At 34.8% G+C, this 24,141-nt stretch overlaps 2 protein-coding genes and 1 long non-coding RNA gene across 5 annotated transcripts; 2 read left to right on the top strand and 1 right to left on the bottom strand.

The window, feature by feature from the left end:
- Nucleotides 1-7,026: 7,026 nt before the first annotated feature.
- On the top strand, nucleotides 7,027-17,241 carry LOC132191402 (E3 ubiquitin-protein ligase UPL4). Of its 2 annotated transcripts, none has more exons than XM_059606395.1 (18): nucleotides 7,027-7,272; nucleotides 7,891-8,580; nucleotides 8,691-8,801; nucleotides 8,909-9,025; nucleotides 9,149-9,307; nucleotides 9,403-9,564; nucleotides 10,947-11,099; nucleotides 11,183-11,304; nucleotides 11,388-12,543; nucleotides 12,721-12,768; nucleotides 13,175-14,404; nucleotides 14,530-14,760; nucleotides 14,860-14,964; nucleotides 16,023-16,103; nucleotides 16,189-16,257; nucleotides 16,350-16,478; nucleotides 16,576-16,659; nucleotides 16,820-17,241. In XM_059606395.1, exons 2-18 carry the CDS (start codon nucleotides 7,939-7,941, stop codon nucleotides 16,883-16,885), a joined length of 4,665 nt encoding a protein of 1,554 aa, XP_059462378.1. In that variant the 5' UTR covers nucleotides 7,027-7,272; nucleotides 7,891-7,938; the 3' UTR covers nucleotides 16,886-17,241. The 2 variants fall into 2 exon arrangements, with proteins under 2 accessions (XP_059462378.1, XP_059462377.1); XM_059606394.1 differs by having other exon boundaries at nucleotides 7,880-8,580.
- A 1,567-nt stretch (nucleotides 17,242-18,808) lies between these two features.
- LOC132192352 (psbP domain-containing protein 6, chloroplastic) lies at nucleotides 18,809-21,043 on the bottom strand. The gene is made up of 3 exons (XM_059607665.1): nucleotides 20,700-21,043; nucleotides 20,117-20,433; nucleotides 18,809-19,120 (listed from the first exon to the last, which is right to left on the bottom strand). The coding sequence occupies exons 1-3, from the start codon at nucleotides 20,992-20,994 to the stop codon at nucleotides 18,950-18,952; spliced, it is 783 nt and encodes a 260-aa protein (XP_059463648.1). The 5' UTR covers nucleotides 20,995-21,043; the 3' UTR covers nucleotides 18,809-18,949.
- Nucleotides 21,044-21,192: 149 nt separating this feature from the next.
- On the top strand, nucleotides 21,193-23,859 carry LOC132161808 (uncharacterized). Of its 2 annotated transcripts, none has more exons than XR_009438178.1 (2): nucleotides 21,193-21,364; nucleotides 23,396-23,859. It is a non-coding gene; the product is annotated as an uncharacterized LOC132161808 (long non-coding RNA). The 2 variants fall into 2 exon arrangements; XR_009438179.1 differs by having other exon boundaries at nucleotides 23,353-23,859.
- Nucleotides 23,860-24,141: the final 282 nt, after the last annotated feature.

Genomic DNA, 24,141 nt, shown 5'->3' with positions numbered 1-24,141 from the left:
AAGATTCCCTCCTTTTGTGTGCCCTGCACCTCCTCCGCCGCGACGTTGATGCACCGGATTTATTACAACACCACAAACAAACAACTTTTGTATTTTGGCTATCCAATAATCGGGGTCCCATAGCTTCCGCTCACTACCAAAGCTGTAGGCTGTTGGCTTTGTTGATTTTTCTGTTGGCTTATGTCTCCCCCTTGTTACGTGTGTCTCTTGTAGACGTGATAAAACTGAAGTCCTTTGTGCTTTAGTGGTTGATCCTATCTTTCACTTATCTCCCTACAGTAAAATGTAGGTCCTACATATTCATTGGTAGATTTGCACAAGAGATAGATGTGTAACATTCTCATTTGCAAAAAGATATGGTTAAAACTTAAGAGTGTAGTTACAATTTGTTTAAAAAAAAAACTACAAACTTGAATTTAAATATTTACATTTGAATGTAGATAATATGATTATCATCTATTCGTGGAGTAGTTCTATCTTTATCCTTATCAACGTTTGAATTCGTTTGGTTTGGTTTGTTCACTTTGTTGAGATGAAATATTCTTGAGACTTCGGTAAATTAATTTGTAATTAGACTGCAACGTCTTTTCTCCCCTCCCCCTTTTTCCGACTTTTGAAAGTATCTAATTTAATTTCGTACCTTTTTTCTTCTTTCTATAGAATATAAATGCATGCGTTGTTGACCGCCAATAGATTTTTTTTTTTTTCTTTTCTTTTTCTTGTACTTTGAAAATCATCCAACTTAATTCCTTAACTTTTTCCTCTTCTAAAGAATATAAACACGTAAGTTGTTGAGCATAAGCTTTTTGGTCCTTGAAAATTATCCAACTTAATTCCTTTTTTTTTTTTTTTTTGGTAAGCACAATCCCATAATGCTAAACTACTCTTATTGGTGAACTTGGCACCATAATAGAAGGATTCACTACCGAGGTCGTTTCCAACAGTAAAGCCACCACCTTGGCACATAAACGAATGAATTCGGGGATCTTCGAGTCCTTGTAGTGGAGAGGCTTGCTAGAGCACACCCTTCTCAACTGTGTAAGGGGCTTAGAAGTTCAACCCTTATCATCACCACCGCTAGGGGTGGGCAAATTAAATGTTTACCGCGTACCAACTGCAATCGAACCGACATTAACCACTTACCGCCAGAAGTCAGTCGGTAATCGGTTAATGATTTTTATACCAACATCGGTTTCATTAATCGGTATAAATATTTTTTTATCGGTTAACCGAATTAGCCGATAAGTAACTGAATTAACCGATAATAAATGTTTTAGGACCATTTTATTAGTAGAAGTGTAGAACATATGTATGGTGGACTCTAATTGTCTTAATTAATTGGTCCATTTAAAATTTATCTTTTTTTTTTTTTTTTTTGAAAGAAAATTTGTTTGGTTCAATAAGCTATTTTAGCAAAAAAAAAAAAACCAAAACAATTTGGGACCCCAAAACATTCAATTTTTGGCTCAATTAAAAAAGCCCACAAATAACTAAAATAACCATTTAACCGAAACTTTCGAAATAAATCATTATCAAAATGTAATCGGTGAATTAACTGATTTGACCAACAATTTCGGTTAACCGACCGAAAATGACTATATCAAAATGAACCAAACCGATACCCACCCCTAACCGCCGCTCACGTCCATGTCGTCCCCCGATCAACAAATTCTAGTTGATTCGCTACAGACCATCTAAAATAACATAATTTTTTCTACAATAAACTTTATTCTTCCTCTTTTATCTTTTCTCTCCCTCTCTCTTTTTCTTTCACAATGTCCAATAGGGTTTTTGGAGGAATATAATAAAAAGGAAGAAGAGGAATAATAATTAAAAGAAAGTAGAGTATTTGATAGAATGTGTAAAAAAAAAAAAGAAAAGAGAATTGCACTTTTTTTAGTTATCATGAATTCCCCACCAACGCACCAATGGATAAAACAATTGGACCCGCCCCTACTTGTTTTCTGCATCTTTTTGACTTCTCTTTTTAGAGGCTTGGAGGCCAAGTTTAAACTCTCTTTTGGAAGGGAAATAAAAGGGATATACTCTTATTAGTTTTCTTTATTCTTTGCTGCTGTTTACTAGCTAGCTAGGGTTTAATAAGGCCATGTTTTTACTGCTTTTTACAAGCGTAGAACTTATAACCTATTTGAAATTGTGTTTGAGAAATAGAGTATTTAAGTCAAAAATACTTTTAATTTTGTTACCAAATGAATATTTTTTTTTTCAAATGGACTTTTTGAGTATTAAAATCACTTGTAAGCTCATCAAACGCAATTCCAAACGAATATTTTATTTTTCTTTAAACGACCTTTTTGAGTATTAAAAATACTTTTAAACTTTTCAAATGTAAGCCCAAATAGACCCTTAGACTCCTTGCTAATTAGCAAGGATGCATGAACCTTTTCTTTTTTAAAATAATTTTTTCTTCTGTGTTCTTGACAAGAAGCAGCTATTTCTTTTCATTTTCATTTGGCCTTTTCGTAGTTTGACACAGCTGCCTTGTATTTGTATATTATAGTAGAAAGGGGTGAGTTTTGCAGAGATTGGGTGCTTTTCCTGCGTCAATTATTAAGTTACTTTTTTGGCGTCAATTTCCTCTACTTTTGCTGTGGTGTATGGTGTACCTATCTTACCGCTTCCTTTCTCTATACGTTATGCCCTAAAAGAGATAAACTTCAATATAGGCTTATCTCCTATCTTTTTTACTACATCTTTCATTCATATTTGATTTGATAGAACATATTAAAATATTAATTAAATTTATCACTTTTTATAAGTTTAAATTTTTAAATTTATTTACTCCTGCTCTTGTAAGTGATAAATTAGGTTATGAGAAAAGTTAAATGTTATGATATTAGTGTCTCACATGAGTTCATATAAGCTTTTGGACACTTTTTTCTTGCAAGCCAGTTTTTCAAGGATGAGTTCTACCCAAAATTTGTAAGTTAGCCACCATATCAAGGGATTCGAGTCACGGAGAGGACGACCTATGAGTTAGATTCAAATACTGATAGGTGAGTAGATCCGCCAAAAGAGAACGGACTACTATCGGATCAGTGTTGATAGAGTGGGTTGTTATGGGTGTCGGTCACGAAAACATTATGTTATGATCTTAGTGTCTCACATGGGTTTTAAGTCTAATTTAGACAAACTACACGAATTTTGTGATTAATTTTTTGCTTGCTTTATTCCTATCGTACCTCATTTTAGAGAGGATTACAATGTTTTTTTAAGGCTAAGTCATCAAGAGACTCTTATTGAAATAATATCATAACCCTAATATGGTTAGGGTTAGCCCACTTATGCTAAGAGCAGGACAAAGTTTAGAGAGGAAAACTTTGTTCCTAAATGCATTCTTAGCAGGCTCACAAAATTTTACTCACCAAAATAATCAAAAGTATAATTTTTTCTATTTTAATTATCTATTTTTTAAACGTACCCTAGCAGCCTCATTATTTTAACTATAAAATGTGAATATTTAAACCATTTTTGTTAAATTGCCTCACCAAAATAACAACAAAATATATAATTTTGATGAGACTTAAAAAGGTGTTACAACATAATGGTGGTGTTTGGCAAACAACACCAAACACTACCACAGTATTCATCTCATTTTTTAAAAAAATTAACATCAAAACATTTTCATTTTTTATATCACATCATTTACTTTTTATATCATACCATATATTTTTTATTAGTATTTAAATAAAAAAAATTACTACAAAATAATTTCTTTTTTACTTTCTGTACTAATTATTATATTTATTTTTATCTTCATCAATTATAAACAGTATATTGTAAATAGCTTGTTGTTTACTAAACAAGGCCAATCCTACCCCATAAGCCTAATAAACCTAGCCTAATATGGTATAAAAAGGTGCTCAGTTTATGTCTTTTTGCTAGCTATGCCTTTGCTCGAAGATATGAGTTTATATATATATATATATATATATATATAATTGTACAGTTGATGTTAGAGAGACCAGCTTTCACTGTTCGGGGCAGCAGCTTTGGTTGCCCCATATTCTGTCCATTGCCCAGTCTGCTCAGCTGAGCTTACGGGGCTTCAAGTGCTGTCCATCAAGGCAAAATATTGGACAAGTTTGAAAAGAAATGCATTGAATCAATTGATTTTTTCGAGGTTTTTCTGGCAATCTTCTTAATTCTCTGATGCAGACACTCTGCACAAATCAAAGCCTCACTATTCTCGCGTTGGGATCCCCAGCAGTGGGGAAATTTCACATCAGTTTTTATTTTATTTTATTTTTAAATCTTGACCCTTGATTCTTGAATTATATTTAAGGTTTTGTTTGGTAATGGGGATGGGGTTGGCTCAAATACTGTTCATCACCACTTTCCAAAAAAATTAACATCAAAACATTTTAACTTTTTCACTTTTAATATCAAATTATTCACTTTTTATTATTATTCAAATAAAAAAATCACTACAAAACTAAACTTTTTCACTTTTTTCATACTACTTTTTCATTTTTTTTATACCAAACATTTTTATTTTTTTTCATATCAATCTACATCAACTACAGTGTTTAGGCCATCCCATTTGCCAAACACCCCCTAAAAGTCTACAAACTGTCATTTGTTTTATTAATTAAAAAAGTAATATTTTATTATTTAAATTTTAGAAATAAATATAAAACAAAATTAAATTAAAAAAAAAAAGAAAGTATAAGACGGTAGGCCACCCCACCGCAACTGAAACATAGAGCCTCGGGCCAAACCCAAAAAAATTGGATGGCCGAAGCCACTTCCATGGCCTAAGGGGTGGCTTTGGCCACCCCCAACCGGCTCTTGGGTTCGGTCACCCCCTCGGGTCAAACTCAAAAATTTTGAAAACAAATTTTAGCTGGGATGGCCACATACTTTTTTCTTACTTTTTTTATTTATTTTGTTATTTATTTGTTTTTAAAATTTAAATAATAAAATATTATTTTTTAATTAATAGGACACATGATAACTTGTAGACCATTGGATAAAATTCAAGGGTAAGGATTTCAAAAAAAAAATTGATGGGCAATTCCTCCCGATCCACTATTCTCATGCAAAGGAGATGCCAAAAAATGGAGTCTCCCCATCACACCTAAAGAAACAATTAAAACATTTACAATCTTACATTCTTATTTTTACATTTTTATATGCATTCTTTTCTCGACGTGGCACTCAAAATTATTATTATTATTATTTTTATTTTTTATTTTTAATTAAAAAGGTCGATAGGAACTGCATGCGCTTTCTCAAGACCGACCAAGCCATAACTTAACACTCACACCACTAAGACATCAATAGAAATTAAGTGGCTAACACTAATAGGCTAAGGAATTCCCATTATTCTTGGATACCGTTAAAAAGTGGGAATGTACGTAACTTTTCTCATCCTTCGTATTTCAATATCACCAAATAAGCAAAAGAGAGGGTTTGGCATTGCGATTTCGAACCAAATCATAGATAACATATATGGTTTAAGAGGGTGTTTTAAAAAATTGCGATATTAAAATATAAAAAAAATATGCATTTTTACAAATAGTGTATTTTTAAAAATACATAATTTTAAATGCTAAATTGTAATTTTACAAAATGCTTACTTGTGTTTTTAAGAATCGCACTTTCATATTGTATATTTAAAAATTGTTTTAAAATCAGAAGCTCAAACAGACCCAAAGTGTACATCATCCATTGATCCCTTGTTTGACTTCATGGTGAGTTCCTAATTCTATTTAAAAACGTCAAGATAAATCCTGCTCCTAACCAATCTCTTAATTAATAAAACTGTTAAGAGGATTCCTAATAAAACTGAATTGAAGACTCCTAAACAAACTAAATGAAAATAAAGATAAAAGGGATGGACTTTGGAATAGGATTTTTTCAATTTTAAATGAAGGAAGATATATTTTATGATTAAAATTGTATTTTGTTGTATTTAACGGCATATATGATGTCATGCATGTGCATGATGATGATGATATATATATATATATATATATATATATATATATAAATCATAAAATGAACTCTCTCCTTAGTCTCCTAGTTGAACTCCATTGCATCATTTTATAAATGTAAAATGCCCAAAATTATTGGAATTAAGTGGTTCTCTATATGGTGCGTTTTGACATTACGATTTCATAAACAAAAAAGTAGTGTGATTTTAAACAAAATCATAGAAAATGAATTGTTTAGCATTGCATTTTTAAAAAATTGTGATTTGAAAAAGCATAAAATATGCGTTTTTAAATCGTAAATAATGATGTGTTTTTTTGAAAACATACAACTTTAAAGGTTATATTACGATTTAAAAGGCTAAATTACGATTTTATCAAAATCACATTTTTAAATTATTATTTTTAATTATACTTTTTGAAATCGCAAATTCAAACTCAAACGACCCTAAACCCAACTGCCCAAGCAGTTGGGGAGGTGTATAGTCTCTATTTGAACAAGGAAATAAAATGCAATGAAATTGTAAAGCAATTTAAGAATTTAAAACATTTTTTGAAGGTGGATTGAAGTAATAAATAAATCATCACTCTCCTTTTCAATAAAAAAATCAAAGGTGGTATCATCTTAATCTTTTATAGAGTAGGCTTCTGTTTGCACATTAGTTGTTGGTGATGAATATGGCACTCGCAGGATCGTATCCTGAAAAACTTCCTCTAACAAAAGGTAACAAGAAAACCCTAGCTCCATAATAATAATAATAAAAGCAAATGGTACGAGGGCCAGACCGGAGGGCCCAAAAGGGCAGTGACCATCAAGGAGTTGGGCTTGGCCAGCCCGAAGGCCCAAAACATGAAAAGGCCGTGCGAACAGACTCTCCCCCTAATCGAACGGTTCAAATCGCGTCATGATACTAAAGACGCCACTTTTCTACGGCCATTACCTGACCCTACATCAACAAAAATCCACCTCACACACACAGTACAAATATATGCCAGTATTAGAAGCTTAACTAAATCCTCCATTATATATACATTCCATATATATATATATATATACATATATATAAAATCCTCTCCACCCGCACCCCCACGCTTACATACATACACTCATGCCTTGTGCCTCCTCCTCATCATCATCATCATCATCACCATCACGGATTCACGATCAGAGACCTTAATTTAATTGTGGAGCCAGAGGAGTAGACCAAGGCGAAGAAAGAAGAAGAAGAAGAAGCACAAGCCCTGAATTGCGGTGGATTTCCATAGAAATATTGGTCTTCAACTCCTGAAGACCGATTGAAAGAACTGTTACTGGGTACCGTAAAATCATCAAAATTCTCTCTTTTTTTCATAAAGTTGTATCATTCTCTTTTGGTTGATCTTAAATTTCCTTTTCGCTTTCACCTGTGAAATTGTTTGTATGTATCTCTACTTTTTCATTTTCTTTTTATTTTTTATATGTATATATAATACATATATACACACGTATGTATTTGTTGTAATGCTTAAATGATTTGGAGTTGATCGTGTTTGTTTTTGGTAGGAGTTATTTATTTTGAGGGGTTTTTTGGTTATATGGGAACAAAACTGAGTCTTTGTATGTTTCGGATTATTATTCAAATTATTCTGCTCTCATGAGGTTGTTCCTTGTATGGTACGGAATTAGTGGTGTAATATACAAACACAACTCGCATTACTGACGATTACTTTTAGGTTTGGGAATTCTGTGTTACTGAGAATGCTAATTTCTGCTGTCTTCATCTAAGGAAAGTTTCAAGTTGGAAATACTGAATTTTTATTGAGCTGGAGACTGGAGTTATGGTTTTTTCTTTCTTTTTTGGGGGTTTATAGTTCTGATGATAAAATTTTGTAGGGGTTTTGAATTTTATGAGAATGACTATCTATGCTTTCATCTAATGAAGGTATTGAACAGGGTGGCTATTTATTCTCTGCGTTGAAAAGTTTAGAGATTGATCAGTAAATGGGTAATCGTGGCCAAAAGCGCACCGAGATGATTGATGAATTGCCAGCCGATAAGCGGGCATGTAGTTCATTGGATTTCAGGCCGAGTTCATCGAACTCATCGGTTCAGACCCATATGAACTCCTCAAATTCTACACATGAAACCCATGACAATGACATGGAAACTTCTTCATCTGCTTCGGCCTCAAGCCGATCGGAAGGAGAACCTGAGAGGGACTCAGCATATGGGTCTTGTGATTCTGATGATGCGGAGCAAAGACACATCAATCTTCGTCAGTATCGTGATTATCAGAGACAGAGATCATCTGGTGATCATGGGAAATTCAAGAGGATTTTAACAAGTTTGAGTGAGGAAACTGGGCCTTCTGGGCAAGTGGCTGCCCTCACTGAGTTATGCGAGGTGTTGTCATTTTGTACAGAGGATTCACTCTCAGGCATGGTTTCAGACTCATTGTCACCGCTTCTTGTAAACCTCGCAAAGCACGAGACTAACCCGGAAATAATGTTACTAGCTATAAGGGCTATAACTTATATATGTGATGTGTATCCTCGATCTTCGAATTTCCTAATTCGGCATGATGCAGTTCCTGCTCTTTGCCAAAGATTAATGGCTATTGAGTACTCGGATGTTGCTGAACAGGTAATGTAGTTATATATGATTGATTATATAATATCCTGGACCTTGTTTTATACAAGGAAATATTGTTGTTATATGGGAACCTACAGGTTATCCTCTCTGATTTCTTGTAGTGTATGCAAGCATTGGAGAAGATTTCACGGGAGCAACCACTTGCTTGCTTACAGGGCGGGGCAATTATGGCTGTCCTTAATTATATTGACTTCTTCTCAACAACTGTACAGGCAAGCCAATATGTGACATGTTTTTATTTGGAAATATGGTGCTTTTTACGATTGTGTTTACGTGATGGTTCTATACATGATGTATAACTTTTTTCTACTTGCATCAGAGAGTTGCTCTTTCCACTGTGGTGAACATATGTAAGAAACTTCCTTCTGAATGTCCTTCACCTTTCATGGAAGCTGTTCCCATATTGTGCAATCTTCTTCAGTACGAGGATAGACAGGCATGGATGTTGTAGTGTTCTTTTTTTCTTTTTTTTTTTTTAAAGAAATTATTTTTCTGTTCATTCATACTTTGAAGTCTTTTTTCTGATCTGCCAACTTATTTTTATGTTTTATATTCACAGCTTGTCGAATATGTTGCTACTTGCTTGATTAAAATAGTGGAGCGAGTAAGTGAGTCTTCTGAGTTGCTGGATGAACTTTGTAAGCACGAGCTGATTCATCAAGTCATACATCTTATTGACTTGAATAGCCGAATCACTATATCCCAACCTATTTATAAAGTATGCAAATATTTTTTAATCTTGCTTCTGAAACCATTCTTCCATATATTACTTCTTTCCTGGAGTGATCTGACTCTTTCATTTTGGTTTGGCAGGGTCTGATTGGGATACTTACCAAACTTTCTTCTGGTTCATTTGTAGCCTTCAGAACTCTATATGAGCTCAATATAAGCAGCATATTGAAGGATATATTATCCACTTATGACCTCTCACATGGAATGACTTCTCCTCATATGGTGGATGGCCATTGCAATCAGGTTTATCCTTTGTCTATACAACTCTATTTTGTCTCTTATGGTGACAAAGTTGGTTGAATCCTTAGAATATCAATTTTTATTCATGATAATGGAAAAGAAAAAATTGAGCTTTCCTACTTTTATGTGCCTTAAATATCCTCCTCTAGGCATGTAAGAGATCTAGATAATTATTTTTTATATGCATTCATGATTGGTTATGAATGTTTTAGGAGAAACTATTATTAAATGGGACTGGAGAAAAACATGGTTGTTAGTTTTAGATTTTGCAGAGAGTTTGATGACAATGATTCCTTTTAGGTGCATGTTTTCCAACTATGTACCGAAGTCTCTAGTAAAAAAAAAAAGAGTTCTTGTGTCTCTGGAGGTAAGAAGTGGCACAAAATCAAATAGACCTTTTACGTATTCCTGTTTCAGTAAGATATAAAGAGGTAAGAGGGCATTTACAAAGATTACATTTAGATGCTTGTTTTTCAACTTTTCAGGTTTTGGTGTATGTTCATAAATGCATTCTTATGAGGAAAAGTTTCCTTGCATTTGTCAAATGGTCAAATGAGGACCTGGTTGGAACTGCTATGCAAACCCCTTAACCCTTGCTAAATATTTTTGTTCGAGACCCATGCATTTTTCCTCTGAACGAGTGTGGTTCTGCAAACTCCACATCTGGACCTGTGTCACATTTACATTTCCAATATGCAAATTGATGGCCTTTATTTTTTTAAAAAAAATTTATTAATGCAAGAACTACCACTACGAAAGGATTATGGACAGCTGATATGATCACTCCCTTGGTGCTTTTGTTAAGTGCAGAATTATTCCTAGCTGTGGATATAATGGTTAGATGTTTTAAGGAGTTAAGTGGGTCCAATCTAATTAATAAATTCCAATCTTCTATACATAATTTAGTGAAATCTAGAAAGCTTTTACCCTACTCTATGAGCATGGCTACAGAAACACTGATTGTGGTAGCTATTAATAAGGCACATGCATAATATAAGTAAATGGAATTAAGATTTCTGCCTCAGTGGAATTTGGAATATGAGCTATTGAGAGGATCCCAGGATTATCTACAATATAAAATTTGATATAATAGTTTTCTGTAAATTCTGGGGCAAAGATTGTGATGATAGGTTGGTTTTTTTGTTCATTGATTACTTTTCAATTTCATAGAGGGGTTTTCTCTCTCTCTCTCTCTCTCTCTCTCTCTCTCTTTTTTTTTTTTTTTTTTTTTTTTTTTTTTTTCATTCTTGACTGTGAAATCGTCATTATTTTAGATTCATTTACTATTTTAAAATATTGGATGTGAATCATGAAATTTAATTCATGGGTTCTATATTATTAGAGGGAAAGGAATGGTGGTGTTATTGCTATTTTTCCATTCTCAGGTTTATGAAGTTCTTAAGTTGCTTTATGAGCTTCTACCTACTTCAGCTAGAGATCCAGATGTTCAACAGGTGTCAGATAAGGAATCATTTTTAGTTAATAGCTCCAGTCTTCTGCAAAAATTTGGGATGGATGTACTTCCCTTGTTGATCCAGGTTGGTTTTCTGGTATATAGCAGTTGAGACTGTTTTTTCTCCCCTTGCATGGATTTGTAATATTTCCTTCACCCTCTATACAGGTGGTTAATTCTGGTGCAAATTTATATGTTTGCTATGGCTGTCTATCTGTTATCAACAAGTTAGTTTATTTCAGCAAATCTGATATGCTTCTTGAATTGCTGAAGAATGCCAACATTTCAAGGTGAACAAGGCTTTCTTGTCTTTACAGTAGCCAATCCTAATATTATTTTCTTTGGAGCTAAAATTTTTCTGTCCAATTGGCAGTTTTTTAGCTGGAGTATTCACTCGAAAGGATCTGCATGTGCTGTTAGTAGCTCTACAGATTGCGGAGATGATCTTGCAAAAGCTTTCTGATATTTTCCTGAACTCCTTTATCAAGGAAGGCGTCTTTTTTGCTATTGATGCACTGTTAACACAAGAAAATTGTTCGCAGTTGATGTTTCCAGTGTTCAGTGGCATCCAGTTGTCATTTGACTCTAGTCAGAAGTCAGCTTCAAAGGAGGTTCTAAGATGCTTATGTTATGCTTTTGCTACTGGCCAATCTCCTACAGCATCAGAAACTGGTAGTTGCAAGCTTGAAAAGGATTCAGTTCACAATCTCGCAAAGCACATAAGGACTAATTACTTTGCACCAAATTTATGTGACTCTGAGAAAGGAGTAACTGATATTCTTCAAAAGCTGAGAACTTTTTCTACTACTTTAAGTGATTTGGTTAACATGACCATCGGTAATGATGCTTCTGCTCAGCATGAAGAGAGGTTCTATCATATATTGCTTCAAATTATGGCAAGTCTTAATGGAAGAGAACCCATTTCCACTTTTGAGTTTATTGAAAGCGGGATTGTGAGATCGTTGCTGAATTACTTATCCAATGGCCAGTACCTTGGAGAAAAGGGTAAGGCTCAGGTGGGGAATGGTAATTTCTTTGTTGTAGAAAAACGATTTGAGGTGTTTGCAAGGCTATTCTTGTCTTCTTCAGAGCCCCATTTTGTGGAATTACCTCTATTTGTGCTGATACAAAAATTACAAAGTGCACTATCTTCTTTGGAAAATTTCCCTGTTATTTTGAGTCATGGATCCAAGCAAAGGAACTCATATGCTATGATCCCAAATGGACGCCGTGCATTACATCCGTGTCTAAAAGTTCGTTTTGTGCGAGGAGAGGGGGAGACTTGCATTTGTGCGTATTCTGAAGATGTTCAGACTGTTGACCCTTTTTCCTCTTTAGATGCCATTGAAGGATTTCTGTGGCCTAAAGTTAATATTAAAAGAAATGAGAACATTAATCCACCCAGTTGCTCTAAGGGCCAAACAGAGAGTTTACCACTTGACTTACCATCAAATGCAAGAACTAGTCCAGGAGAAAGTCCAGATGCCATGGATCCTGACAGTATATCTACAGATTTGCCTAATATGCAGGTTATTTTTCTTATGGTTTATGAATTGGCTTAAGCTAACTTGACTCTTCTAGAGACAAGAAAGCTTCTGATTTGTTTTATTTGGTTCTTTCTTCAAAGGGTTAGGGAATTTCCTGATTTACTTGGAGTTTATGAATCTTTAATTATTTATTTATTATTGAGTTATACTTCTCTGCAGGAGGATAATGCGAACTTGTCTCAGCCTGGTCCTGAACAAGCAGTCAATGTAAGATAGACTAAACCTGGCAGAACTTTTTTGCATGAAACTTATACTTTTAGTTGATCTTAGTTGATTCTCCTTCATCATCGGTTTGTTTTTATGCGGCTGACATTTGCCTTGTCTTTATACTAAACGGTGTTGGCTATATAACTATGACTTTCCTCTTTGGAATTATGATTATGGATTTGTTGTTATATGCTTTTTCTGCACTGAACAAAACTTTTCATCATCTGACTTGGGGCTGGCAATGCTGTTGGTGTAATTTGTGTAAGCTACTGAATAATTGGTATTTCATATTTTTCTTGTCTCTGGCTTGACCTGCTAATTTCCATTTTAAGGGTCATTCTTCTTCTCCTTTAGCACCAAGGTAGCATCACTGTTTTTAAATGTCTGTTTGTGTGTTGTGTAACAGCAATCTACAGAGCAAGAAATACAACTTCCTTTGGAACCAGATGCCAGTATGGAAATGCAGCATCCTGCATCTTGTAGTGATGAAGGTGCTTCACAAAAACTGGTATTTTACCTTGAAGGACAACAGCTGGATCAGACATTGACACTATACCAAGTGATTCTCCAAAAACAAATGAGAGAACATGAATTTATTACTGGTGCAAAATTGTGGAGTCAAGTTTACACATTAACATATAAAAGAGCTGCAGAACCTATACAAGGTGATTCTCAAGAATGTCTTCAGTCAGACCAAAATTTCTGTGTATCAGATAAAGTCGGGGCATATATTCAATACACTCCATTTTTCTCTAGCATGTTTGCTTGTGAACTCACTTCTGACTTGGAGAGGTCAAGTTCTACTTATGATATATTATTTCTGCTCAAAAGCTTGGAACGCTTGCACAGGATTACATTTCATCTGCTGTCTCGTGAAAGAATATGTGCTTTTGCTGAAGGTAAAATTGATAACTTGGATAGTCTGAAGGTGAGAGTTCCTTCAGTGCCACAGAATGAGTTTGTAAGCAGTAAGTTGACAGAAAAACTAGAACAGCAGATGCGGGACTCTCTGTCTGTGTCCCCTGGTGGTATGCCTTCTTGGTGTAAGCAGTTAATGGCTTCGTGCCCTTTTTTGTTTAGTTTTGAGGCAAGGTGCAAGTACTTCCGGTTAGCAGCATTTGGTCAATTGCAAGTTCAATCTCATCAATTGTCTCAAAGCAATTCAGGAGCCACAAGTGACAGGCGACCCAGCTCTGGCAGCTCGCCGCGTAAGAAATTTTTAGTTTTCCGCAACCAGATTCTGGCCTCTGCTGCACAAATGATGGACATGCATGCCCGTCATAAAGTGCCTATTGAAATTGAATACAGTGAAGAAGTTGGTACTGGTCTTGGTCCGACATTGGAATTTTATACCCTGGTTAGTCATGAGTTCCAGAAGTCTGGCCTAGGAATGTGGAGGGAGGAGGCATTTGCCTCCAGGACAAGTTTGCAGGTTGAGGATATGGGAATTCTTGTGTCACCTTTTGGACTTTTCCCATGCCCATGGCCATCTACGTTGAATGCATCCAATGAAAAATTTTACGAAGTAATCAAAAAGTTTGTCCTTTTGGGCCAAGTAGTTGCAAAGTCTCTTCAAGATGGAAGGGTCTTGGATCTGCATTTCTCCGAAGCCTTCTACAAAATTATCCTTGGCCAGGTACCTTCTAATTCTAAGTACTATTAATGAAACTGTATGTAGGCTTGTCATGTTAATTAGCATGATAGTTATTATTCAAGCTTTGGTCTAATTATTTATTTATTATTTGTTTCAATTTTTTCTAGGAACTTACTTTGTATGACATCCAGTCATTTGATCCTGAGCTCGGTAGGACATTGCTAGAGTTTCAGGCTCTTGTTAATAGAAAAATGTTTCTGGAAACTATTAATGAAGAAAATTCACCACCTGAATTCGACTTATGCTTTCGGGATACCAGAATTGAGGATCTTTGCCTTGATTTTACTCTTCCTGGGTATCCTGATTATGTACTTGCTTCTGGGCCTGATCATGAAATGGTAATAATGCACACCTCAATATGATTGCTTTTATTTTTTCGTGATCTTTCAATTGACGAGGTACGAGCTTAACTGATATTATCCCTGTTGTTTTACTAGGTTAATATGAGAAACTTGGAGGAATATCTTTCGCTCATTGTTGATGCAACTATAAATGCTGGAATTTCCAGACAGGTGGAAGCTTTTAAATCTGGATTTAACCAGGTCTGTACCCTTCTTTTGATGAAGTAGGCAGGACTGTATATTTAATCCTTTGACAATCCACCTGCCAAAACTAAAAGATCTTTTCATGTTTTCTGATTAATTCAATGACTGAAATTTCTGTTTTCCTTGAGTGAAAAAGACATGCTTGAATCTTTATGGCTGTGTTTGGAAAAGGGCCGGACCGGACCTAACTCAAAAACCTAAAAAATTCTTCTCAAAATCAACCCCAACATTGTTACTTTTTACATCATATTAATAACTTTTTATTATTATTCAAATAAAAAAATCACTGCAAAACAAATTTTTTCATTTTTTTATACAAAATATTCTTACTTTTTTCTCTCATATCAATCAAATCTGCTACAGTTCCATTCTACTCCCTTTTTCTATTTCATTGCCAAACACAGCCTATATGAATTTCTATCATCCTGGGAAAAATCGACTTACACGCTCAAAAGATTTGAAACAGCATCATGTCCTTTCAGAAATTGATATTTTGACATCTGTTATGGTGATGGCTTCAATTTGTATGATGCCCTCATGTCCATGATTGATTCTCAAGTGCTACATAAGCTGTAAATGGAGCCAATTGATTGCAGGAGAAATCCCAATTTTGTCCTCGACCTTCAGTTTTACACTGTTGTTGTTTATAGTCTCTGGTCAGCTTATTTACTCCTGTCACTTCAGAACCAAACTTCTATTTGAACTCCTTCATAGCCAATGCTCGACATATATTCTTTTAGTACTGCAGTTTCTATTGTATGCACAAAGTAACAGAAGGTGACCTGAAAGCATTGAAACTAGAATTCCAATTTAGCCTAGAATTTCAATTTAGATATGGCAGTAGTTCATATTCTCTGTTAAACTTGTTTACTTCTGTCACTTCCAAGCCAAGTTCTGGCAATTGAGATTGTCATCTTAAAGTATTTTCTTGGTCCCCTTTTTAGTTGAGTTGAATTTACCCACTTCCAATACAAATTTCAAATAAATCTTTTATTCATGTTTTATGACCGATATGATAATTGATTTTGTGAATGGTTTTGTATTTGGTTTTTCAGGTTTTCCCCATTGAACATCTTCAGATTTTTACTGAAGAGGAACTAGAGCGTTTACTATGTGGAGAACGTGATTCTTGGGCTGTATGTTTCTTCTCTCTTAAATTTTTCTCTAATTACTTGGGGTATTGATTATTTTTACCAAGTCTTAACATATTCTTTTAAACAGTTCAATGAGCTCCTGGATCATATCAAGTTTGATCATGGATACACAGCTAGCAGTCCTCCCATTGTCAATGTCGGTGTTCTTACTCCATCTTTTTATTTATTTATTAAATCAACATATGCATCCGTAATGTAGAAAATCACTCACATGTTCTGCAATTTCAGTTGCTGGAAATTATACAAGAATTTGACCATGGACAGCGACGAGCATTTCTGCAGTTTGTTACTGGGGCACCTAGGCTTCCTCCAGGAGGTTTAGCCTCTCTCAGTCCAAAGTTGACTATTGTACGAAAAGTTAGTACCAGCGACACCTCATTTGCTCAATTTATCTTTTGCTCTTCCTTATAGTTATTATCTGATTGTTTCTTTATTGTCCGGGCTGTTTATACAGCATTGTAGCAACTGGGCTGACGCAGACCTACCTAGTGTGATGACATGTGCAAATTATCTTAAGCTACCAGCTTACTCTTCAAAAGTAACTCTTGGATTTCGAGCTTACATTTTCACCGGAACTGCTGTAGAATAGCATTCTAGAAGTTTCTCGCATTCATTTTCATTCGAACTGCTAAGAATAGCATAACAAAAATTTATTTTTCCTTATTTTTTTTTTTTGTGTGTGTTTGTGTTTGTTCCAGGAGAGGATGAAAGAAAAGCTCTTATATGCCATAACAGAAGGACAAGGATCATTTCACCTATCATAGCTTCTAATATCTATGACCAACAGGTTCATCAATTGTGAAAATTGTAATTATTAGAGTAGGTGCTGGTGGTGTAGATAAAAAGAATGGTGGCTGGTAGACTGGTAGTGGTGTTGCTGATTGTTGAAGAGGAGCCGATTGCCGTGGAACAAAAGGAAGCTTCTGTCTTCGCTGACTATATTTGGTGGGATATGTAAGTACCTGTAAATACAGGTGGTTGATTTACTTCATGTTAGGGAGATGTACAGGAAAGAATGGGGGATTTCAGATAGATGGTTTTATTAAGCCGTGTATAGAGATCTTAATCATAATATAGTTGCTCTTTCTACCTGTTGCAATCAAAAATAGTTTTATCAGCATGCGGAACATTCGTTATTTACATATGGTAATTCAATTGGTTATCTACAAAGCAGGTCATCTGCCAAAGGTTCAATATCCTACCACCTGCCCAAGTATTGAAAAAAGAAAAGGAGGTGTGGGTGATGGATGATGTCAAAGGTTTATCTTTTTTTCTTTTTCTTTTTGATAAATAATTGGCTTAGATGGTGGAACCGGATGCGTTTTCTCAAGTTCGGTTGAACTATAGGCTCATAGCCTGACTAAGTTTTTTTAGGACATCAGTGGATTTATGATGGTTTACACTAATCATGCATACATTCTCACTGCAGGATTCGAATTTATGCCCTAATGTGTATTTGACCACTTGGATAATCTTGACCTTTGCTTATATTTTGTCAAAAGGCGACATGGTTGAGACAAAAATCACAGCACTTTGTCTAAACTAAATAAACTTTCACTTTATCCCTAGATTGGGGATAGCTTAGTATTTTCCTATATGAGTGGGCTATTTAGTACTTACCTCCTTGATGTTTTCACACTTGTCCAATTATATACTTGATGTTTTGTAACGTTGGATTTTCATGTTTAAAAATTTTGCAATGTCATTGCTACCGTTACGGTTTATGGTTAAATCAAATAGTAAATATATGGTAGGCAGTTGGCATTCTGGTTTGCTATTTTACACATAAGTTCCATCTAGTTAAAAAATTTGCAATTTTGGAAGCTGACCAATTGGAGACTTTAATAAAGAAAGATAAAGGGAAAACTTTACTTGCTCCTTATATTTTGACACTTTGTAATCATATCCTTAAAACTTAAAAATTTTTATGTAAAATTTTCATGTTTAGAAATTTGGTAATATCATTGCTATCATTAGGGTTTATGGTTAAATCACATGGTTAACATGTGGCAAGCAGTTGGCATTTTCGTTTCCTTTTTTACACATGGGTTTCACCCAACTAAAAATTTTGCAATTTTGAAAGTTTACCAATTGAAGACTTCAATAAAGAATTATAAAGGAAAAAACTTACCCCATTGATGTTTTGACACTTTTACAACGTTCATCGCTACCGTTAGAATTTAGGGTTAAATTAGACGGTAAAAATATGGCAAGGAGTTGGGCATTGGTTTGCTCTACACATAGTTTCCATCCGATTAAAAAGGGAACAAACAAGAAATTTTTTACTGGGAGCCGCTCCAAGTGTTCTACACTTCTTTCACCAGATCCACAACACAATTCCATCATTCAATGTTCACGATAAAGAAATTTATCCTGGATCACTAGGTTTTATCCATCTTCTCAACAAAACTGGAAAAAAATAGTAAACTTTAGCCAAAACCATTGATTCTAATTTACTCATTTCCTCATTTAAAGGACCCCAATAAAATGTTACTCTTTTATCAATTATTTTCCATAGGTTTTCTTAGAGCGGATGTATGAATCTTAGATTAAAGTATTCGAATTGGCACAAATTACAACGAGATGATTCCAATGATCTGAAAAAAGAATCTATGTATAACTCAATCATCCACATAAACATAACTAAAATGTTAGCTACAATTTTATACAGTTTGGAGACTAACATCGAAGGATCAAAAAACTCTCAATAATTGATGATATGCTTTTCTGGTTCAGTGTACATGTAGATGTCACCTTTTTTTTTTCTTCTGTTCAAATCAGGGGAAATGGAACATGTAGAAATCAAAAGTAAACAGATTGAGGAAGAGCTACACCTGAAAGGAATCAAGCATGGCTTTTAAGGTTTTCTCAGATGTTGGCCACTGTTTATCATTTGCACTGACTACAAATAAGACAACGGTATTCCCCTTTGCTGTTGCCTTTGCAAGATTGTGTGAACCCGTCAAAGCAAAAGGAGTCTCAAGCACATATTTGTAATACTGTAAACACCAAAATGAGAAAAGTTTGCAATTATTGCCAACAGATTTAACTTCTTTTGAAAGGATAACAAAAAGAAAGAAAGAAAGAAAGAAAGAAGAAATGGAATACAAACAATTATATCTGTTGTTAGATAACTTACTATAAATTTAAGAAGCAATCCGTGTCAGTTTTAAATTTTAATAAGCTTTAACTTTTGATATCTCTCATTGTCAACATGCACCGGAGACTTAATGTGTAACACTCTGTCCTAAATGAATGTGTTTATATGGAATATGCTCTCTCTAAATAGTATGAGGCATTTTGAGGGTAAATCCAACACTAAAATCGTGCGGGCTTGGTCAAAAGCGGACAATTTCATATCATTTAGGACGGGGTGTTACATATGGTATCAAAACCATAGCCCAATCTAAGATGGGGGGAGCATACATAAGCCGACGAGGGTCGCCAGCGAGGACGCTGAGTCCCAAGAGGGGGTGATTGTGACGTCCCACATTATCTGGGTGTGGAAAAGATGATGTGTTTATATAAAATATGCTCTCTCTAAATGATATGAGACCTTTTAAAGATAAACCCAACACTAAAACCGTGCAGGCTTGGCGCAAGTAGAGAATATCATATCATTTAGGGCGTTGTATTACAACAAGTTTAACATCCTTCCCAAATATATGTGATAACAAAGTAGTGCAGTGAGCTTCATTCATAAGCAAACATCTCTGAAATATGAATCTGAAGCAATATTGGCAGTGTTATTCATCTGATAAAATATTTGCACATCACAGAATCATGATAATTTTGTCTCCATTGCCCTACTTTAAGGAATTTCATCTGGATCTAACATAAACTGAAACAAATTTCAATTCAATTCCTTAAATGGTATATAATGTATATCCTATTTCTAGTTTTTTTTTTTTTTTTTTACCTTCTTGTAAGCAAAAATTCGAGGAGAATTAAGATTGTAAATCATATGGTAAGCAGTATAGTAAAAAGAATTGTACCGTCTGATCACCAAGCTTTTCAACCTGTGTCTCAAGGAGTTCGTCCGGATCATATGTATTTCCAGTAACAAAAGGGCCAAGAGAAGCAATCAACTTCTCAGGGCTCCCAATTTCTTCAATTGATGCATTGGGCTTATTGGTGAGGCGTATCAAAGGTGAAGCCACTACTTGGATTTTCCCCTGTTTCTCATCTTCAAATTTCACCTCCACCCAAGGCTCTGCACATTTGGGTTGGCAGTAATTGCCAGACAATATGTTTGCTACTCTTGTCTGTTTCCAAGTTGGTGGGATGATGAACTGGTAGGGTTGCACATTTCCTGCAAAGAACTAAATCCCAAGTATCATTAACATATATATATAAGAAAAACAGAGTAATTGAAAGTATCATAGAAAAACGTTGGATAATTAATTTATCTAAAGGAAAAGGGTATAGTTGTTTTCTGTGATTACTGAAGATTACGCAACATACAAAGTTTTGAAATAAATAAGCAAGTTAAGTAAGATCAACGTAGGGTAGTAACATTATATTGAAGCCATGAATGAAGAGAAGATAAATTAGAAAGGAATTTAACGAAAGAAAGACCTGCGCGAAGAGCAGGGGTGTCTTTGGGAGAGGCTTTGAAGAAGACGAAGGAAGGGTCGGAAGGGGAAGGTGGGAGGAAGGACCCAACCTCGATCTCTTTAGCCGCTGAAGAAGGACGCGGCTGCTTCAACTCAAGAAGAGGAAGCAGAGAAAGACCTTTCAAGATTATCTCTCTCCTGAGAGAGAGCTGGTTATGCTTGTGAGGGAATGGGGGGGCTGTGGATTTCAGAGGGGAGTTTGAAGTTGAGCATATGGGGTAGGAGTAGGGCTTTACAACTGCAGAGGCAGCTGCCATTGTTGTTTTCTTCAGAGAGACGCAGAGAGATTTCAAGGGGGGTGATGGATTTGGCTCACTCATCACTCTTATCCATGTTTTTTTGCTGCTCTATCGTAGACGATGACTCGGGTGACGTGGCACGCACAGTCAGCAATGACATGTCAATTTATTTATTTATTTTTTAGAAAAAAATATAAGAGGAGAAGAGGAGGGAAATCGATACTTCTCCCTCTTCTCCATTTCTGACTCCGTCCGTTCTCTTACCACCGTCGGAGACACAAATGATAGAGCAGTGGGTTTTGCTTCTGGGTTTTCCGTCGATCTCGCAGGCTTTTTGGTTTGTGGGTTTTCACCGTCAACAACCACTGACCGACGATGCAAAACCCAGGTTTGTGGGGGGTTTTTTTTTCCCTTCTATCGGCTTGTGGATTTGGGTATTAATTTTTTAGCTGAACCGTAACATATTTGAATTCTGCTCGTAGCTTGTGAATTCAATTGTGGGTTGGTTCTAGATGGAGCTGGAAGTGAAAAGGCAAAATTTTGGTAGTTTAGTTTTGTGAATGGAAAGTGGAGTGAGGCTTATGAAGAGGCCAACTAGGGAAGGTTCTCCTTTTAGGCTGTGTACATTAAAATCATTGACACTCATATCAGTTAGATTGATGTTTGTGGTTGGTTTTGCCTAATGGATTACATTTAGTCTTATTTAAGCCAATAATAATGGATTTTAAGCCAGTATGACAGTTCCTGCGGAAAGTTTAGAGTTACTTGATGTAGGATTTGCAATTGTGCTATTGGCTGAGACCCATTATATGGATTTGAAACTTTCTGGCAAGTCTTACTCTTACTACCCCAATGTTAAGCACTAAAAATTTTGGATATGATACACTAAACCTTTTTGTATTATGTGAAAAGGTATGAACTCACCACATACTTTTTTGTATTATGTAATAACTGAACCCATTCAAATTAATGGTTCAGCACATTGAAATTTTGTATTATGTAGTTAATGATACTCTAAATTGAAAAGTGCAATGACAAGGTTGACAAATCGGGTTCAAAAGGTATGTTGATATCTACACGGCACCTGGAATCTTGAATTTAGGTAAAATTCCTTTCCCTTTGGATGGTTAAATTCCTTTCTTTTTGTATGAAGTTGATTATATATATATATATACACATTTCCTTTATAGAAGATTTTTATTTGTCTTAGGAGGTTGACCAACTCTCAATTGAGTGAGCATATGACTTCAGATAGGCAGTAGCAGCTGCATTGTTGGTGCTGCAGGGCATCTTAACTTAAAATTTCAATTCGTAACATTGTCCTGCCTATTCTATGGGAAAGTAAAGAAGAAAAGAGGAAAAGCAAAACGTTCCTGGCAGTATGATGCCTGTGCAAATTGCACTCACCTTCTGATAAAGTAGTTATATGTAGGAAAGACACTTAAATGCTCTCTTATTTGTATGTCTATTGAGATGAATGTTCACCATTTAGTAGTTTCTTTGCTGATAACCAAACTGCTAATATCAATCCCTTCTTAGGAAATGGTGAGTCTTGAGTGAGATCTTTTTCCAATTTTCCTGTTTTGTAATCAGTATCATATCTTTTCACACCGTTGGACCATATTGGTATCTGCACATTTTTCAGTAATGAAATTAGTGATGCCCTATTTTAAATTTCATGTTCATATTTTAGCATGTATACAGTTATATATCAGTTACTGGTGTTTCATTGCATTAAGATTTTCTTCATCTAATGTACTAATCTTCCATTGCTTGGGTTTTTGGTCTTAATAATGTATCTTGAGGTCATATCATTTGCCTTCTTAAGGAATATGTCTTAGTATTTGTTAAAATAATGATTAAGTAATTAAATGTATCTCTTTTTATAAGCTTAAGCTTTTAGGACAAGCGATGATTTAACATGGTATCAGAGTCAAAAGTCTTGGGATCGAACCTTGACTTTGTCAAATCACCCCTATTTAAATTAAATATTTCATGTATTAGGCTTCACCTATTAAAGGGAGTTTAAGCCCACACGTAAGGGAGAGTGTTAAAATAATAATTAAGTGATTAAATTTATCTCTTCCTATAAGCTTAAACTTTTGGGACAAGTAGTAATTTAACAGCATTAACTGTAACCTGACATCTATTTTTATTTATTTTTCTTTTGATGATTGGTAATAATTACATGTAGAAAATTGTCCATGCTTTATTTGGTTCTCAAATATCTCATATCAGGAATGAACTCTGTAATTGAACATAATGTTGGTTTTTCATATCAGTTCACTGGAATTTGCAAAATTTTCTTTGGATATGTCAAATGCTTTTTTTGGTCACTTTCTATGTTTTTTCCTAACCAACTCTGTCAGTTAATAGGTTTAGTTGCCTTTCTGAATGCATAATGTGAAAATACCTGCAGCTTCTAGTGAAGGTCTCCTCAAAAAGGCTCTCTCTTCAGAATGCAGATCATATGGGTATTTGCAAATAAGTAGGATTGGAAACTTCTGATCTAATTCTGCCATGGCTTTGAAGAATTCACATGGTTAAATTGTGCTTCCAATGGTGTAATTTTTTTTGTCGAAATGAACCAACTTGAAGAGTTCATCATTGTAATCTCCAATATCTCTTCAGATTTGCTCTGCTCGTTGACTGAGAAGCTCGAGTATCATGTACCATATACCATCTATATATGATGTATATTCATGAATATGTTCCCTGTCTTGTTCATGGTATTGCCTACATGAGTTATTGGATCTATTTATCCAAATAGTAAAGATGAATTGTCAATTCAATGCCAGTTTATTTTGATAGTTGTAATGGTTCTATGTTCCATAAAAACAGTGTGACAACAATCTGGGTGTATTTTAGAATTTTCGGTATTTCTACTTCTTGCATGCATATATATATATTTGCCATATATGATTATGGATTTTTGAAACAATGTTGAATGCGTTTATTCAAGATTATTTGTTCTAGCATCCAAATTTCTTTCCAAGACTAAAATCAGTAATTATCAAACTAAGATGTGAGACATTTGGATTTCCCTTTTCTCTTTTTTTTTTTTTTTTTTTTTAATTAAAGTTTCATTTATTTCGATGTAAAATAACTTCTGAGAAAAATATTTTTCGTATTTATTTGGTCCATTCCAATTTTCCCTACCCATTC

Source organism: Corylus avellana, chromosome ca9 (assembly GCF_901000735.1).
Source record: "Corylus avellana chromosome ca9, CavTom2PMs-1.0".
Classification (NCBI taxonomy): Eukaryota; Viridiplantae; Streptophyta; class Magnoliopsida; order Fagales; family Betulaceae; genus Corylus; species Corylus avellana.
Note: the sequence above shows the minus strand (reverse complement) of the source record. Positions and strands in the feature narration are given on the sequence as shown.

Bases quoted from the DNA above. Each gene is read 5' to 3' on its own strand.
- LOC132191402 (XM_059606395.1), top strand. From the start codon at position 7,939: ATGGGTAATCGTGGCCAAAAGCGCACCGAGATGATTGATGAATTGCCA. The intron at 9,565-10,946 runs GTTTATCCTTTG...TTCCATTCTCAG, and splicing joins TGGATGGCCATTGCAATCAG to GTTTATGAAGTTCTTAAGTT. The intron at 16,104-16,188 runs GTATGTTTCTTC...TCTTTTAAACAG, and splicing joins GAGAACGTGATTCTTGGGCT to TTCAATGAGCTCCTGGATCA.
- LOC132192352 (XM_059607665.1), bottom strand. From the start codon at position 20,994: ATGGCAGCTGCCTCTGCAGTTGTAAAGCCCTACTCCTACCCCATATGC. The intron at 20,434-20,699 runs GTCTTTCTTTCG...AGTTCTTTGCAG, and splicing joins CACCCCTGCTCTTCGCGCAG to GAAATGTGCAACCCTACCAG. The intron at 19,121-20,116 runs GTACAATTCTTT...TGGTGTTTACAG, and splicing joins AAAAGCTTGGTGATCAGACG to TATTACAAATATGTGCTTGA.